This window comes from Lepidochelys kempii, chromosome 2 (genome assembly GCF_965140285.1).
Source record: "Lepidochelys kempii isolate rLepKem1 chromosome 2, rLepKem1.hap1, whole genome shotgun sequence".
NCBI classification, from domain to species: Eukaryota; Metazoa; Chordata; order Testudines; family Cheloniidae; genus Lepidochelys; species Lepidochelys kempii.
Window position 1 is genome coordinate 194,811,648 of NC_136381.1, and position 18,571 is coordinate 194,830,218.

The 18,571-nt window shown below is 41.8% G+C and overlaps 1 protein-coding gene across 4 annotated transcripts in view; it reads left to right on the forward strand.

The window, feature by feature from the left end:
* TOPAZ1 (testis and ovary specific TOPAZ 1) overlaps positions 1–14,620 on the forward strand; it is a 99,160-nt gene extending 84,540 nt beyond the window's left edge. For 3 of the 4 annotated variants that reach the window (XM_073333336.2, XM_073333333.2, XM_073333334.2), the window contains 3 exons: positions 4,332–4,535; positions 7,427–7,610; positions 14,315–14,620. In XM_073333336.2, the coding sequence (XP_073189437.2) occupies positions 4,332–4,535; positions 7,427–7,610; positions 14,315–14,534 (608 nt within the window). In that variant the 3' untranslated portion in view covers positions 14,535–14,620. The remainder of the gene's footprint in view (positions 1–4,331; positions 4,536–7,426; positions 7,611–14,314) is intronic. The other variant, XM_073333337.2, reaches the window with a different exon arrangement.
* The last annotated feature ends 3,951 nt before the right edge of the window (positions 14,621–18,571 follow it).

Below are 18,571 nucleotides of genomic sequence, written 5' to 3' on the forward strand. Positions count from 1 at the left end.
GGAGATTCCACCACCTCCCTCGATAATTCATTCCAGTGCTTCACCACCCTCCTAGTGAAATAGTTTTTCCTAATATCCAACCTAGACCTCCCCTACTGCAACTTGAGACCATTGCTCCTTGTTTTGTCATCTGCCACCACTGAGAACAGCCGAGCTCCATCCTCTTTGGAATCCCCCTTCAGGTAGTTGAAGGCTGCTATCAAATTCCCCCTCCCTCTTCTCTTCTGCAGACTAAACAAGCCCAGTTCCCTCAGCGTCTCCTCGTAAGCCATGTGCCCAAGCCCCCTGATCATTTTTGTTGCCTTCCACTGGACTCTCTCCAATTCGTCCACATCCTTTTTGTAGTGGGGGGCCCAAAACTGGATGCAGTACTCCAGATGTGGCCTCACTAGTGCCAAATAATCACGTCCCTCCATTGCAGCCCAATATGCCATTAGCGTTTTTGGCAACAAGGGCACACTGCTGACTCATATCCAGCTTCTCATCCACTGTAATCCCCAGGTCCTTTTCTGCAGAACTGCTGCTTAACCACTCGGTCCCCAGCCTGTAGCGGTACATGGGATTCTTCCGTCATAAGTGCAGGACTCTGCACTTGTCCTTGTTGACCTCATCAGATTTCTTTTGACCCAATCCTCCAATTTGTCTAGGTCACTCTGGACCCTATCGCTACCCTCCAGCGTATCTGCCTCTCCCCCCAGCTCAGTGTCATCCGCGAACTTGCTGAGGGTGCAGTCTATCCCATTGGCCAGATCATTAATAAAGATGTTGAACAAAATCAGCCCCAAGACCGACCCCTGGGGCACTCTGCTTGATACTGGCTGCCAACTAGACATTGAGCTGTTGATCACTACCTGTTGAGCCCGACAATCTAGCCAGCTTTCTATCCATCTTATAGTCCATTCATGCAATCCATACTTTTTTTAATGTGCTAGCAAGAATACTGGAATGGTTCACCCTTAGCGCTGAAGTTTATTATAGTTGGCATTATGGAGGGATGATTGCTGGATGTCCATGACATAGCCAGCTCCTCTTCTTCAGCAGTTAAGGTTTGACCCTAGTACCGAGTACTGAGAATATTTGCAAGAAAATGAGCTGGAGATAGTGCTTGTCCCATTCGTTTTTTTAATGCTTGTAATTTAACTCTGTCATTGCATATTCCTCTTTTTAAGATCTCACTCAGTTCCTTCCAAATTTCAACAGTGTCAGCAATAAAAGAGCTATTTCCCTGCATTTTGTTCAAGGCTACAGAAATAGGCTTCAGGGTACTCAGCATGTGTTCACCATTTCTCTTAAGCCCAATGTTGAGAACTTTGGCTGTGACCATGGCATCTGTTTTTTCACGATTTTGTTCACAAACTGTCATCGGATTCGGCCAGTTCTTGATATAGTGCTCAAAACAGTCCACTACTGAGTTCCATCGCACATCTTATGGGAGAGTTAGCTTGGTTCCTCACAGTTTTTTCAGAGCAGCTGCTGCAAAGTGGTTGTTACGGAAGTATTTTGCAATTTCAACATTAGCCTTTATTTCTGGAACACTGAAGTCTTTGGCTAGGAGGTGCATCAAATGAGCACTGCAACCGTACGTTACAAGCTTGGGACTCTCTTTACTCTCTCCTAAATTTCTTCTCATCTTGGATACGTTTGCAGCATTGCCTGTGACCAAGCTGCGTACTAGACATCTGAATTTTTTTTTCACAGTTTGTTATGGCTTTTACTGCTGCTACTTGTAAATATTCTGCTGTGTGTGCATTTCCTGATGTATCAGTAAGGAAGACATTCCCTTCTTCTGTTGTCACATAAGCACATACAATAGGATCATTGTGGACATTGTTCCACATATCAAGACTCAGGTTAACAATTTCACCCTCTAGACCTTTTGCACACTGTTCAATTTCTCTTTCATACACTTTATCCAGCAATTTGCCTGTGACATCTGCTCTGTTGGGTGGCCTGTATCCTGGTCTTAATGACTGAATCATGTTAATGAAGTGTGGATTCTCAATCATACGGAAAGGAGAGTTTGTTGCATAAACGGAGCAATTTTTTCATCAATTACCTCTTTTTGTCATCTACTGGTTCTTATCACAAACTTCTCTATGGTTGTTTCTGGGTGATGGAGTTTTTTTTTCCTTTTGCTACAGATGATACACTGTGGCTATGTGACATACATGATGTGACTGAAACACTATCATCAGCAGAAAACTCTAAAACTATAGAAGATGATGGTGATCTTGAAGGTGGATAGTCTTCAGAATCCTGCATGTTGAGGATGGATTCTCCTAAACAAAATAAGTCAATGCAGTTATTTAATTACTATTACTGTACTGCTCGTTTAGTATTACTCATTGCATTCACTGACAGTACTACTTTAAAGGTGAAATTGTAAAAGGAAGATCTGCCTATTTCAGCTATTTATCTTTTTATCACAACTGCATCTAAAATGATAGTACCATAGAGTAACAACTATATTTTTTGCTCAAACATGAGAATTCAAGAATAGTCCAGAAGGAAGACAGGCAGTCCTTAAGAAAGAAGTATGAAATAAAAAAGTTTACCAACCTGAAGATCCTGCATGTTCAGACATGTTCCTTCCATCATCTTCAACGCAGCTTCCACCTGAGAAGGAACACTTCTCATTATATTGTTTCATTTGGGCAAGCAGGCCTTGCGTTTCTTTGTTTCACTGTTTGCATTTTACACACATGCCTATCTTACCCACAGGTAGAGGAACTTCATTAAAATATTCCCAAACTGGGTCTCTTTTACAGCCTGCTGCCATTATAGGTTTTCCCTTCTAGTGACAGAATGGTATGGTAGATCTCAAATCAATGAAGGCTACACTCAGAAAGACCTCCAGACTTCTGGAATATGCTGCTCAAACAGTTTCACTTTTGTTTCTACTGCCTGTCCCTCCCTTCTCACATTTATCTCCAGACTTCTTCTCCTTGTCCAGATCTATTCTGCCCCCAACAATCTTCTATTCATTGAACTTTTTGACATTTTGCACTTTTAGAGAGAGGTAAGGGATTGACTCTGGGTACACACATTTGTAAAGGGACAATAAGGTTGAGGTACTTTCTTTCTGTCTGTCTTTCTTTCAACATGTTTGCTGTTAACAAGCATGTTATCTTTGGAGACACAAATCCACAGTTTGAGAACTGCAAAACTAAGCATGTCTGATGGTATCTTCTAGACTGAGCACTGAGTCCCATTGGGTAGATAGAAAGATAATCTGAACAGAAGCCCCTGGAACTCCATAAGATTGGGTCCCTAATCCGTGAACTATTGGAACTCATTTACAAAACTTTTCTTAAACATTACACAAATATATTGTTTCATACCATAGAATTAGAATTTGTAATCCCTATTCCATGATGAGATATCTTTGAGCTATAATGCATCTTAATTAGAACTATCTTTAGAGAGGTTTTTTCCTCAAAAAGCATTTTATCAAAAAAAATCCGATGGGGGTGGGGGGCTAAACATTAATATTTATCCACCCTGGTTGGGAAGCTGAAGAGCCCAACAAGGCATATTGGGCTGAAATGGGGAGGAGAAGAGTCCTTTGGATGAATAATTCCTACCCTAGTCTTTCCACCAGGTCCTAATGCTGTCCAAGAAGCACAGCAGGGGTTTCTTCATTTGAAGCCAAGAAGGCATAGGAATTGGAGGGGAGTTCTTCCTCTATTACCGTTGATGCTCAAAGCCTTCTGCCAGTTGCTTCTCCCTTTCTTGAACCCCATGGAGAGCCCCCAGTACTTCAAGTCTCTGCTGAAGGATAAAATTGATCTAGGGATCCTGTACTGCGTAACAGGATTCAAACACCCTTTCTACAGACCTTAATATTATTTTATATCCCTGAAAAGACAGTTGGTGTTGGTAATGATAGCATTATTGCTCAGTGTGAAAATGTGTTGCTTCAATGCATGTTAACATAACATGGTATTTAGGAATCAGTTTTCAATACATCATCAGAATTCAGTGTCATCTTAAAAGCTTTTTTATTTTATTTTATTTTTTTGCTTTCAGCATTAAATTATTTTAAACTGAAACTAATTATCACTTGATCTATTAACACTTTTTTAAACCAATGTAAACAAAATGTGTGTCATTGGGATCTGCACAAAGAGACCTTCCAACAGGGAGGAAAGTGCATCATTATCATAAAGCATTTAACTCTGATTTGCACCATTTTGTTTCTGAAACCACCTGCTCTGATTTAAGGTTGAAGAGATTGAACTTTTGGTATGTTTATAGGAAGTACTGGGAACATATCCAGCAATTAGGATTGCTTTTGACTAATTTCAGGAATTAACATTTTTTCATTTCAGACACTCTAGATGTCTCCCAGTACAGCCTTCTTTTTAACAAACTTCTAGATGCCTGTATTGAGAGCAAGAGCCTTGGTATATCTTCTTCTGTAACAGACTTTATGCTGTCAAAGAATATCCCCATTGATTTTACTTTAATTAGAGGATTAATTGCAGCATTGGGAAGGAGCTGTTTGTGGCTTAAAGCCAGGACCTATTACAAAAGTAAGTTTCCCTTGAAATCTTATTCACTGCTTATGATCCTTGAATAAGTTGTACTCATAAGAATTTAATATTTTCGGAAATAATGGGTAAGACTACTACTAGAAATCAAATACATTTTTATGGTAAATCAATTAGAAAAATAACATTGGACATTTAGCGCACTAAACTGAGTGCCAGACCCCATAGACAACTTTTCTGTGCCTGGTGTTGGGCTGGGTATAGGTCCCCAAAGGTGGCGCTGAGGTACAGGACAGTCACAGAGTGAAACTTAAAGAAGCCTCATGGCAGCTCTAAGTGTCACAGGCTACAACAGCCCTTAGGGGTCATGCTGACACTTGTGGATCACCAGAGCACAGCAGTACTCTAGCCACAAACCTATGCCAAGGCCAGAGGATGTGGCGTGGAGCACACATTCAGCTGGGAATTCCCCTTTACCTGGGGAATTACTAACCAGTCAGATAGAATAGCTTCCTGCCTACTTCATAAAGTTGGAGTGGTGTAGAGGAGGAGCCAGGAGTTAACCCTGAGACTTCAGAAAATTAAATAGAGTAAAGGTGTTTACGTTTTTCCGTAGTACAGAATGTTCATATGTAAAATCAGAAATTCATACAGTTCAGTCTATACAGAGTTAAAAGGCATCAGTCTGACAGAGTATATCATGGAACTATCAGCCTCATCTTTGGTGGAGAGAAGAAAATAATCCTGTCTGCTTCATTGTTGAGCATTATTTTATTGTAAAGAAAAACTTCAATAGAAAACGGTTAAGATTGACACTGTGAATCAGTGGAATCTACCTAACACCCTGAAAATATATTTTCATAAAATAATTCTTTTTCAGTACAAAATATCACAAATCTGAAGCTCTGAAAATGAACATTTAAAGAACGCATCCATTTTACTTATTCCACATATTCCCTCTTCATTTCAATCACCCATGAAAGTTATGCTTCAGCATACAACTTTAACTTTGATCCCCTATAATTTTCATTAATGTGACACTCAAAACAATATATGACAAGGCGATTGTAACATCCCATTTTCTTATTTTGTGCTCTAACATATAATACACCTTTATTTTAAAATTACAATTAAATATCAGTTGGTAAATGTTGTGGACGAGAGCCCCTTGTACTCCATGGCAAAATGGGACCAAATTGTAACTGGCAACAAACTCCTAAATTGCCCTGCACTATTAATTTATGTGTCTTTGTGAAATATCCTTCGTTCCCAGCTTCTGACACACAGTTATGGCTCAGCTGAAAATACTCATTGGTGTAAAATTTGTTGATTTTCTATGGGGATTGTTCAGCAGATGAGGGTTTTTATTATGCCCTCAGGCAGCACACTCCACTCTTCTTTGCTGCCACATTACTGTCTCGTCACAACGCACAGTTAACCTGTGGAATGCTTTGCCAGAGTTTGTTGTGAAGGCCAAGACTATAACAGGGTTCAAAAAAGAACTAGATAAATTCATGGAGGCTAGGTCCATCAATGGCTATTAGCAGGGATGGTGTCCCTAGCCTGTGTTTGCCAGAAGCTTGGAATGGGCGACAGGGGATGGAACACTTGATTACCTGTTCTGTTCATTCCCTCTGGGGCACCAGACATTGGCCACTGTCGGAAGACAGGATACTGGGCTAGATGGACCTATGGTCTGACCCAGTACGGCCGTTCTTATGTTCTTAGTCTCAGAACCTCCTTCCCCCATGGTAGCAGGAAACTTGTAACTGGTTTCAGCAGCTTGTCACTCCAATCCTTAGCTGCTGTGCTGTTCTTCAAGCAGCCCAGCTTAGCATGCCGTACTTCTGCCTCTCCCCACTCGCTAGCTGCAATCTAGTCTCTAGCTCTCTGATTACTCCTGGGGGAATTCTGTGCCAAAAAATTAAAAATTCTGCAGAGAATATTTCAAAATTCAAATTTTATTTGTCAAACTAACACTATATAATCACTCCAGTTTCAATTATTTTGGTAATTTATTTCAAAATACCTGTCAGCAAATATGTCTGTAACAATGCAGACATACCCAAAAACACCTGCACCTCTCCCTAAAGTAGTCCAGCCATTCCCCAGCAGCCCAGAGACCTGCACCCCAGAGCCCAGGGATCCAGAGGGAAAAACAGCCTGATGCTCAGTCTCCAGTTTGTGTGGCGTTTCCTGCGCACTGCTCTCTCCTTCCCTCCGGGCATATGGGGAACTGAAGCTGCTAGGAACTCTCTACTCTCTCCCCCTCCCCGCAGTGTCTTCTATGTTTGAACGGGGCTGTGCTGGGTCCAGTGGCCCCTAGTGGCAGCACTGTAACCCATCTGCACAAAACACATGAATTTCCGCAAAATTCTGCCTTGCACAGTGGCACAGAATTCCCCCACGAATATCTGATCTTCCATTTGTCTGGCTCCACAAAAAAGTGAAGGGAATGTGCACTGTAATCCAATTAAATCCTCTTTGTGGGGAAGCAAGTAAGCAAGAGGCAACTGCAAGTTGATCCCCATAAAGCAGGGAAACAAAACAAAATGCTGTGTATGTGGCGAATTCTGTGACAAATGCTGAATCCATGGTATTTTGGGGGAAAGCAGATTAATTCCACAGGCACAATTTATTGATAGATAAGCATAGCAGGTGCAGTTGGGGTCAGGATTTTGCACTAAAAATTAGTGTTGGGGAAGAAAATGAATTAAACTCCTGTATGAAATTACTTTCTTCAAAGTTTAGTGCTTTGGAAAAGTAAAGATCTCAATTACTATCATTGTAAACAAAAAGTCTGTTCAGATACTTAGGGTTGTGAGGTTTTTTTTTTTTTTGCTTTTCCCTGCACCTCAAGCTACACACACACATTCAAAATAGCTAATAGTTCAATGTTAACCTAACTTTTGCATTTATGCTTCCACTGTCAGGTGCTTTATCATTGGGTTGCTACCCACCGCTAGAGGGAAATTTATACCGCAAACTTTTACTGATTCCTTCTTACATGTCTGAGATTGAGATGTTGTTGGCCATTGAAATATTCCTAGTTTCAAATGCTAGTAATATTCAGAGTCCGGGTGCCACCAGTCAGACACTTCAGATAGTACTGAAAAGGTTAGTTGGTCAATTTTTAGTACTTTTCTTATGTCTGATTCTCAGTGTATGATGATATAATATCTGGAAGAGAAAAAGTTTGCTCATGCGTTTAATTTTAATTCGCTGTTGTGCTTAGAAAAGAAAATTCCTTTTTTTAAAAAATTAACATTTTTTTTCCTCTGGTTACAGAGGGCAGTAAATATGTACATGAAGAACTTTAAAGAAAAATTATTTCAGATTCAAATAGGGAGACTAGATACCCTCCCAAATTGTCCAGCACAGTAACAATGCACCGTATTCTCAAAAAGAATAGGATTCTGTGATGTTATTATATAAAACATTGTCCTATACTTAAGCATATAGAAATGTATGGTTGAATCAGAAAACATAGTAACACTCTTCAAAGAAACACTTTGTCTGTTCTGTTACGGAATATCCCAACCCTCTGTCCTTGGCCTTCTCTGTCTGGAATATTTCATTAGTTACAGCTTTGGAGAGCCCCTGTAAACAGATGATATCCTCTCCTCAATTCTTCTGCTTCTTTAGTTAAAACTAAAGTTGTTCCCTCTGTCTCTGACTCCACTGCCACTCTTGCTAACTTAGACCTTCACTTTGTTCCCAAGACCAGTAATCTTTGTTTGTTCTTCAAGTAATTGCATATGTCCATTATAGTAGGTATGTGGGCATTTTGTGTGCTGGTACCAGAGAGTTTTCCCTAGTTGTACCCACAGAGGTGTCCATCTCTATATCCTGGTGTTCCTCATGCGCCAAGCTAAGGATATAAAGGGTGAAGCCACCCCACCCATCCTTCAGTTCCCTCTTACAGTCCATGATTGGTGGTCGGAGCATGCTGTCTGTTCGTTCCTTCAGCAAACATGCCATTTTTAGTTAGTTTATATTGTTAGTGAAACTTGTTTTGGGGTCCTCGGACCTTTTTTCTTTCCCTGATTGTCCATAGTGCATGGATGCCAGACTCCACACAGTACCAAGGGAACCCTATGCCAAGGTCCCCTGGCTTCTAACCCTGCTCCAAGTGTTACAACTGATGCCCATGAGCAACCCTCACTCTCACTGCCTGAAGTGCTTGGGTGAGGGTCACATCGGGGACAGGAGTACAGTTTGCTGGGGCTTCAAGACAAGAACTAAAGCAGAAGGAACAGCACCTCTGGTACATCCTCATGGAGGCTGCTCCTCGTCTGCCATTTGTACCATCTCAGTCAACTAGAGGGAGTTCCTCCCCATCTGGGGAGGAACTCCCTCTATGTCTTATCTGGGGAAAGAGACAAAAGGAGATTCCCTTTGTTTGGACAGACCTCAAAGGGCACAACCACTTAGAGCACCCTTAGCTTCTGAAGCTAGAGAAGCAGACAACTTCCATATCCTCTAAGTCCTCAGTGTTTTGACTTCTTAACTATAGAGGCAAGCCACTCTGATACCAAAGATGGAGTGCGCCCTTTGGCCTACTGCTTCCCAGTGCTGAATCCTAGTAGCATCAAGAATCAAGTAGCAGCTTGACCAGACCAGAGCCGTTGACTCCACTTCCTGTGCTGGGTCCGTCAAGGCCAGCTCCTTCCTCATTGAAGACACTGGAACCCTCACTTCTGCTCACAACTGGGCAAAATCCCATTTTGTCACTGACTATCACAGAGACATACGCAGCTGGGAAGGATCTGCTGAGCCTCTTGGAATTACTCTCATTGATTAGTTGATTGATTGATTAAGACAGTGCCTTGCCAAGCCTGTTGCACATGGGAATCCACATTACTGGGATCTGCTACAGCATCAATGACTTCAAGCAATCTCGATGCTGGCCCTGAGACCAACAGTAACTGCTCTGCTCTGATGGCTAGGAAGCCCCTCATGTTGCTTCTGGTACTGCAGATCCCTCATAGAGCACTGTCCCAATCTCCCATGAAAATACCCGGTACTGCTCCACCCTGGCCTTCAGAGTATTCCTCAGAGTCTGAAGAGGGTTTCTACATCTCCCACTTCAGGGAATCCAGGACTTTCTTCAGGGAACATCGCCCCGTCATAGTAACAACATAGGAGTAATCCTGACGAGCAGATCGAGAGAATGGAGTGCCTGGTTTAGATGCAGCTAGCCTCCGTTACCATACCAACTCCATCATTTTATACCAATAAAAGTTGTGGAGGAAAATCCCCAGAAACTCAGACATTTTGCACCCAGCTACATCAGGGAAGGTTGCTCTCCCTATAAATGAGGTAATTATGTAGCCTATGAAAGCCTTATGCCAAACTCTGTCATCCCTCACACTGACAGAAAAGTGCGCGGAGTGCAAAAACCAAGTTCCTTCATAAAGGTATAAACTGATTTATCAGTACCCCATGTTGGGCTCCCTGGCAGTGGTGGTATTAAATGAAAGACACCACTCAGGTAGAGCAAAAGTAAATCCCAAAGACAAAAACACAAAAAATATTGGACGTTTATTGGCAGATTTATTCAGCTGCAGGGTTACAACTATGCATAGTGAATAGTCAAGCCCTTTTGGCCCATTGTAATTATTCCAATTGGGATAAATTGGCCAAATTCCTTAACAAGCTGCTAGAGAACTCCCAGAGTGAGTTCCAGTCTCTCCTTGTGGAAGTTTATCTGGCTGGAAGGTCTGCACTGCAGGCTTCCTTGGATGCTGCAGATTCAGCTGCAAGAGTCATGGCAATGGCAGTAGTAACCATGTGCTGCTCATTGTGACTGCAGTGATCAGGGATTCCTGAAAAAGTACAACAAGCTATTGAAGATCTCCCCTTTGAGGGTTGTGCCTTATTTTCCTCAAAGACTGATGAAGCTCTAAGTATGCTAAAAGATTCAAAGGCAGTGCTGAAATCACTGAGTCTGTACACACCAGCCCTGAAAAGAACAAAGTTTTGTTCTCCATTTCCACCGAGGCAGCAGTATTACAATGCCTAGACAGGCAGATCAGTACAGGCAGAATCACAAGCAGCAATGGAGGCATCCACATGCCTCAAAGCAGTGTTAGAATCCTTCATCAAGGACAGCATACCAGAGAATCACCCATCCTTCAGGAACAGGTTGTCACATTTCCTAAGTGCGTCGTAGTTCATCACTTCAGATAAGTAGGTGATAAGCATGGTGGAATCAGGATATACTCTGCAGTTCTTGTCTCTCTTACACCTTCCCTGTCCCCCTTCAGGGATCCATCTCATGAATTTACTAAAGCAAGAAAGTGCAGACTCTACATTCTTTGAGACGCCTACTCAGTACTGGGGAAGGGGGTTGTACTCCTGCTACTTCCATATGGTTTCCCTCACAACTATTATCCCTTCACTAGATCTGGGAGATTGGTATGCTGCCCTCAACTTTGAGGAAAGCTTATTTCCATGTAGCAATCCACCCTGGCCCCAGGAAATTTCTGAAGTTCACAGAAGAACACCACCTCCGTTTTACAATTCTCGTTTGGCCTGTTAGCCACGCTGAATGTTTTCACCAAATGCATGGTGGTAGTAGCAGCCTGTTTCTGCCATCAAGATGTACGAGTATATCAGTACCTGGACTGGAAGGGGTGGGGTCACTCTCATCAGCACATAAAAAGAAGTTTCAGAGTAACAGCCGTGTTAGTCTGTATTCGCAAAAAGAAAAGGAGTACTTGTGGCACCTTAGAGACTAACCAATTTATTTGAGCATGAGCTTTCGTGAGCTACAGCTCACTTCATCGGATGCATACCGTGGAAACTGCAGCAGACTTTATATACACACAGAGAATATGAAACAATACCTCCTCCCACCCCACTGTCCTGCTGGTAATAGCTTATCTAAAGTGATCATCAGGTTGGGCCATTTCCAGCACAAATCCAGGTTTTCTCACCCTCCACCCCCCCACACACAAATTCACTCTCCTGCTGGTGATAGGAGCATCAGAGCATCACACCTACATGTACATAGCAGACCTAACCAGATCAGCCAAACCATCACCGGTTCATTCACCTGCACATCCGCCAATGTAATATACGCCATCATCTGCCAGCAATGCCCCTCTGCTATGTACATCGGTCAAACTGGACAGTCCCTACGTAAAAGGATAAATGAACACAAATCAGATATTAGGAATGGCAATGTACAAAAACCTGTAGGAGAACACTTCAATCTCCCTGGACATACAATAGCAGATTTAAAGGTAGCAATCCGCAGCAAAAAAAACTTCAGGACCAGACTTCAAAGAGAAACTGCTGAGTTTCAGTTCATTTGCAAGTTTGACACCATCAGCTCAGGATTAAACAAAGACTGTGAATGGCTAGCCAACTACAAAAGCAGTTTCTCCTCCCTTGGTGTTCACATCTCAACTGCTAGAAGAGGGCCTCATCCTCCCTGATTGAACTAACCTCGTTATCCCTAACCTGATTCTTGCTTGCATATTTATACTTGCCTCTGGAAATCTCCACTACATGCATCTAAAGAAGTGGGTATTCACCCCCGAAAGCTTATCCTCCAATACGTCTGTTAGTCTATAAGATGCCACAGGATTCTTTGCCACTTTTACAGAACCAACACGGCTACCCCTCTGATAAAATAAATTTAGGCTATTTGTTACCCTCAAGAGTCAGGTTTGGCAATCAGCTCTAGCAAAATGCACCTGGCTGCATACCCTTATGTTACAAGTAGGACTGTATTCTCTAACCCTATGACCATCAGGTCCCTTAAAGGCCTAGAAAGATTGTTTCCACCTATCAGGGATCCTATCCACAGTGAGAGTTGAACTTAATGTTATCAGTCTTAATGGGGTCCCCCTTTTAAACCATTCAAACCTGCTCACAGTTACCCCTTTCAGCTAATGTGGCCTTCTTAATAGCCATCATCTCAGCAGAAAGAGTAGGGGAACTTCATGCTCTGGTGATGGATCCTCTGTATGCTGTTTTTTAGGAAGACAGTGTAAAGCTTAGGCCAAACCTTAAGTTTCTCTCCAAAATAGTATCTGATTTCCACCTCAACTAACCTCTGTAGTTACCTGTCTTCATTACAAAGCCACATGCTCAGAAAGATGAACAAAAGCTCCACACTTTGGATGTTGGCCAAGCACTAGCTTTTTATCGGGAAAGAACAAAGCTTTTTGGGGTCTGTTCCCAGCTTTTCTCCTATGTGGAATGAATGAGGGCATCCTGTAACAGCACCATAGCTGTCCAGGTGGATCATCAGCTTTATTGTCGTGCTACAAGATTAAGGGCATCATGCCTGTGGAAAAGCTCTCTGAACATTCAGCCAGAACATGCTTAGCCTCTAGGGCATTTGTGGGAAATGTCCACAACAGGGACATCTGCAGAACAGCAACATAGTCTTCAGTCGACACCTTTGCTAGACGTTATGCAATGACTATCGCATCAAGGGAAGATGTGAATCTAAGGAAAGCAGTTCAGCATCTCTCTTCCCATAAGACTCCTAGCCCCTCTCCCCGCCCATTGGCAGGTGCTTGGGTAATTGTTGGTCTTTGAGATGAGTTCCATCCATTGCATGATCCATCTTCCTTCCCCAATATATCAGAGTCTATCATCTAAAAGTCCAGTGTGAAGGAACTGAAGGATGGGCAAGGGTGGCTCTGACCTTTATAATGTGGCTCAGAGTATTAGGAATATCAGGGCGCAGGTGTGGCTACACCTACAGGTATTGCTAGAGAAAACTCTCCAGCACCATTGCATGAGACATGCCCACATCTAATGCAATGGACATATGCAACACATCTCGAAGAATAACAGTTACAAGAAAAGGAATAACTTTTTTCTGAGCTTTTCCTCCTGCCCTCCCCCGGCAATCTTTATCGATTAATCATCAACCAGATTATTTCCAGGATACATCCTTCTTTACCCAGGGTGTCTTAAGAAGTTTATTGCCTCTGGGATTCAGTTGAAGTCTTAAACACTTTTCTAGGACTATGATTTTCTATTAAAATTCTTAAATTATTAATATGTATTTGTAGTTTGTCTTGTATAAATAGTTCAACTCTTGATCAGTCCTTGGTTAGTGATGTCAGGTTGTTAGCTGAGGAAAGAAAAGTGCCAGTCTTTTATCTGCTCATAGGTGGCGCTACCTAAGGCAGAAGGAAAAGGAGCAATCCAGTTTCCAGCTTGTTCGTGCCCCCTAAGCAGAAACTCCATTTATTGAGAAGTAGAACAAAATCTGCTACTGACATGGGACATAGCAAGTCATTTTTTAAAAAACTATAGTTGGTGGTGTAAAACTTTACAACCCAAACTAGATAGCCAGATTTAAGTCTGTACTACCATAACTTTTCTTGTAGGTTTCCCCTATCCTGAAAGGTCTTAAGCACATCCTTTAACTTTATGTACTGTGAATATAGCCACAGGTATGGCCAAGTTCTTGCCAGGTCAGTGCCTAAGATGTTCTACCACTCGTTTCTAATTCTCCCACTCCAGAGTCTAGTAACTCCTGATGGAGTGTGCTATTGTGGAAGCTTGCGACTCATTTGTCACTGAGATGTTAAACTCCTGAAAGCACCAGTATTTTAAAATGTGTTACGTTTTACTTTTTCTGATAGGTGCTAACTTAGTTCATAAACTTCAGAATAATCAGCTATCAGCGTCTAGCAGTTTACAATATTTGCATTAGGAAATATGAACGCAAGGATTTTTTTTACTGTTTTAGTAATTTTGATGCCAATGACTGAAAACCATGTATGAATGACATATCTTAGTGTTTGTGTTCCATGATTTTTGTACTTGTGAAAACTCTTTTGCAGATCCGAAGAACAAAAAGTGCGGAGTAAAGATGACTATCGAGCAGCAGTTGAGAGACTGATTCAAGCTGCTCGTATATCTAATCCAAAGCTTTTTCTTAAGCACATGACAATGAATATTAATATGGAACAGGTTTACAGTTTGGAACATAATTCTGCTCTAAAATGGCTGAAAGAGAATATGAAATGGGCTGGAAAGGTCTGGCTTTTCAGTAGTCATTAGTTGGTAAAGACTTCTTTTTTTTTCTTTTTTCTTTTTTTGAATAGTTGAAGTAATCATTGTTGAAAATAATAAATCAATAGATAGTTCCCACTGTGTTCAGACTGTTATTGATTAACTGTAAGAGTCAACACTTGATTAGATAAGGTTTCAAATCTTAACCTGTTTTTGGAATGTTTATAGATTTTCAGAGATAACATAGGACCAGAATAACTTTTTTCTTGAGGCAGGTATCATTGCATAGATTACCTCACTAGAGTCACTTTAGCCTCCAGTGACTGACATCAGAAATACTCTGAATATGGTTGAATATCCTCCACAGCTGCCAGTTAACTATTTCCTTTTTCCAACTGAGAAATGAGAATCATAATAGATTTTCATTTGTTTTAGTTCTTCAGAATATCTAGGTTACTTTTTGAAGTAGCCATATTTTTTCTATTTTGAGTATTTTTAAACCACCAATCACTATTTATTTGAATTATGCTAGTGACTAGGAACCCTATAAGCATTGTACAAACAATAGAACAGTTTCTGTCACAGAGAGCTCACAATCTACTTGTCAGACAGGACACAGACTTCCATCTGAAGTGGAAGTGAGTTGGGAAACTGAAGTAACAATATAATGAACAAAATAGTGTAGAACAGAACTCGCATCTTGGCGCTTACCTAAGAAATGCCAGACATCCAATAGAAATGACACCTCCCTTTCTTATCTGCCTTGTCATTTTTTCTAAGATGCAAACTGCCATTTTTCTTAGCTGCCTATCAAGCTTCTGAATTTAAGAGATTAGACAGTTCTGTTTGATCCAGTCCATTAAAACATAGCTAGACATGCACACCATTGGAGAAATTCCTATGAGAAAAGTTCTGCTTAAATTACATGGAACACAAATCCCCAAGCATATAAACCAAAAGTCTTTTATTCAGAACTCCTTTATGATTTTGGAGAATCTTATGCAACTATGTGGTGAGTCATCTTCTCTCCCTTACAGCCTATTTGTTTTCCCCCATACCTATATTTTAAATGATATGGGCATGCAGGGATTATTTGCAGTTCTGATGTTTTCAGTGTGCGAGGCCTCTATGCTTTCATGGACCTACAGCATATATTTTACCCTCCTGTTAATTTTTAATTGTTTCAACATTATATTCACAAATTTATAAAACTAAAATGTAATCTAGTTCATCTGCATAAGTAATTTTAGATAATCTGCTCTAACTAAAGGTTTAGTTTATTTCCTACATAAAAAATGAAATAGATCCTGTCCTACCTGTATCTCTAGGCAAATATTCAGAAAGGCCTGGGAGATGCTGAGTAAAGGCTGAAGATAGTGTGAGTAAAATAATGTTGAATGGTCATAAAATTTCAGAAGCAAAAAAAAAGCTTAACTTCCCATTCCTCCCCTTCATAGGTCGTTGCTGAAGCTAGTCCCCTATGTTTAAAATTTAAGGGAATATCCGTTGGGCACATTATTGGTAAGACTTTCCAGATGAATGCCTTTTTCACCCCAATTACTTTTGAACCAATAACTGGCTTAGAGGTGCCTTATTCCAGATACTCTTCTCTTAATAGAGCTGAATGATCCCTTTTAACTCCCAACCAGTCTCCTTCAGTAAGAAGATTTATGAACTTTGGCCTGTATATAGTCATAAATGTTTAGTAGGTGGGACACAGGACATGCCCCCACTTTCCCTTTCTCTGAATATCTGTTACATCTCTAACTACACATTTTTCTCTTTAAAAAGGTTAGTTTTTTTATTAAATAGTAGGGGCCAGACTTGAAATTTCTCAGCTAGAATAAAGAGACATGTGGTATGGAAGCTTACCATAAATTAGTGATCAGGACATACAGATTCACAAAGAGAGACACAGGGATGGATTTAAGTAGCAGGCTGCAGTTTTATTAATTTAATGCCTCTCTGCAGTATTATCTTCCCTTATTCCCCAGCTCTCACGTACCAGGCATTGAAGTGGGTTCAAAGTGGGGTTACAGAGCTCCATTATATAACCTCTCTCTCTCAGCCTACTCCAAGGATTCAGCTCACTCCTGAATCCTCTCACCCTCGTGTGTACTGCCCCTTCCCCCATCTCTCCTGCCAAACTACTGAATACAGACCGCCTCAGCCCTGGAGCTTAGCTGTCATCAACTTGCTAACCTGGCCACCCTCCTGTGGGCCCAATGCGCTACACAGTGTTGCAGTTACAAAGAGTCAGCCTTGTTTGGGGATGTCTCCTGCGATCACAAAGAAAGGACCCCAGCAAAACTTTCATAGGGACTGTCATAAATATAAAGGGAAGGGTAAACCCCTTTGAAATCCCTCCTGGCCAGGGGAAAGCTCCTCTCACCTGTAAAGGGTTAAGAAGCTAAAGGTAACCTCGCTGGCACCTGACCAAAATGACCAATGAGGAGACAAGATACTTTCAAAAGCTGGGAGGAGGGAGAGAAACAAAGGGTCTGTGTCTGTCTGTAGTCGTCTTGGCCGGGGACAGAACAGGAATGGAGTCTTAGAACTTTTAGTAAGTAATCTAGCTAGGTATGTGTTAGATTATGATTTCTTTAAATGGCTGAGAAAAGAATTGTGCTGAATAGAATAACTATTTCTGTCTGTGTATCTTTTTTGTAACTTAAGGTTTTGCCTAGAGTGGTTCTCTATGTTTTTGAATCTAATTACCCTGTAAGATATCTACCATCCTGATTTTACAGGGAGGATTTCTTTATTTCTATTTACTTCTATTTTTTATTAAAAGTCTTCTTGTAAAACACTGAATGCTTTTTCATTGTTCTCAGATCCAAGGGTTTGGGTCTGTGGTCACCTATGCAAATTGGTGAGGCTTTTTATCCAACATTTCCCAGGAAAGGGGGGGTGCAAGTGTTGGGAGGATTGTTCATTGTTCTTAAGATCCAAGGGTCTGGGTCTGTAGTCACCTAGGCAAATTGGTGAGGCTTTTTACCAAACCTTGTCCAGGAAGTGGGGTGCAAGGTTTTGGGAAGTATTTTGGGGGGAAGGACGCGTCCAAACAGCTCTTCCCCAGTAACCAGTATTAGTTTGGTGGTGGTAGCGGCCAGTCCAAGGTGTAATATTTTGTACCTTGGGGAAGTTTTGACCTAAGCTGGTAAAGATAAGCTTAGGAGGTTTTTCATGCAGGTCCCCACATCTGTACCCTAGAGTTCAGAGTGGGGGAGGAACCGTGACAGGGACAAACATAAGCCTTGTAACAGTTTGGTTTCTAGCACCCTATTGCCTGAACTCTCTGGGAATCAGAATCCTCTTATGCTGTGCATGTCACCACAGGTGCCAACTTTTGTTGGTGCCGGTGGGTGCTCGTGCCCCAACTCTGCCCCTGCCTGCCTCTATTGGTTCCCTCCCCAAATCCCCAACCCAGCCCCGCCTCCTCCCCCAAGTGCTCCAAGTTCCCCCTCCTCCTCCGTCCCAGGCTTGCTGCACGAAACAGATGTTTCATGGCGCAAGCGCTGGAAGGGAGGGGGGAGAAGCGGGACGCAGCAGCGCGCTCAGGGGAGGAGGTGGAGGTGAGATGGGGCGGGGTGGGGAGCTGCTGATGGGTGCAGAGCACCCATCAATTTTTCCCTGTGGGTGCTCCAGCCCCTATGGCTGTCACTGCACTAATAGTGAAGGAAACTGTACCAAAATTAAGAACTAAGGCCAATAATGCCTTCTCCATTACAGCAGCAAACGGATATCTGGTCAGATAGCCGTCATACCAATGTACAAATAGTGGGCCAGGCTCAACTTTCCATAGGGCTAGAAAGGCTTTCACTGCATTTATACAGCACAGATAGTAATCTGGTCGGGGTTGGACTAGATGACCTGAGGTCCATTCCAACCCTAATCTTCTATGATTCTATGATAGTCATCCAAGTGTTCTCTTAGCAGCACCAATTTGCTTTTCCTGTTTGTTTTCAAATACCTCAAATGGACACAAAATGCTCTTTGTGTAAACCTTACATCAGTTATTTCTAATGCATGCTTGGACTTGTCCCCTGCTGCCTGTGGCACCTGCTCACTAACCCTAAAAGTAC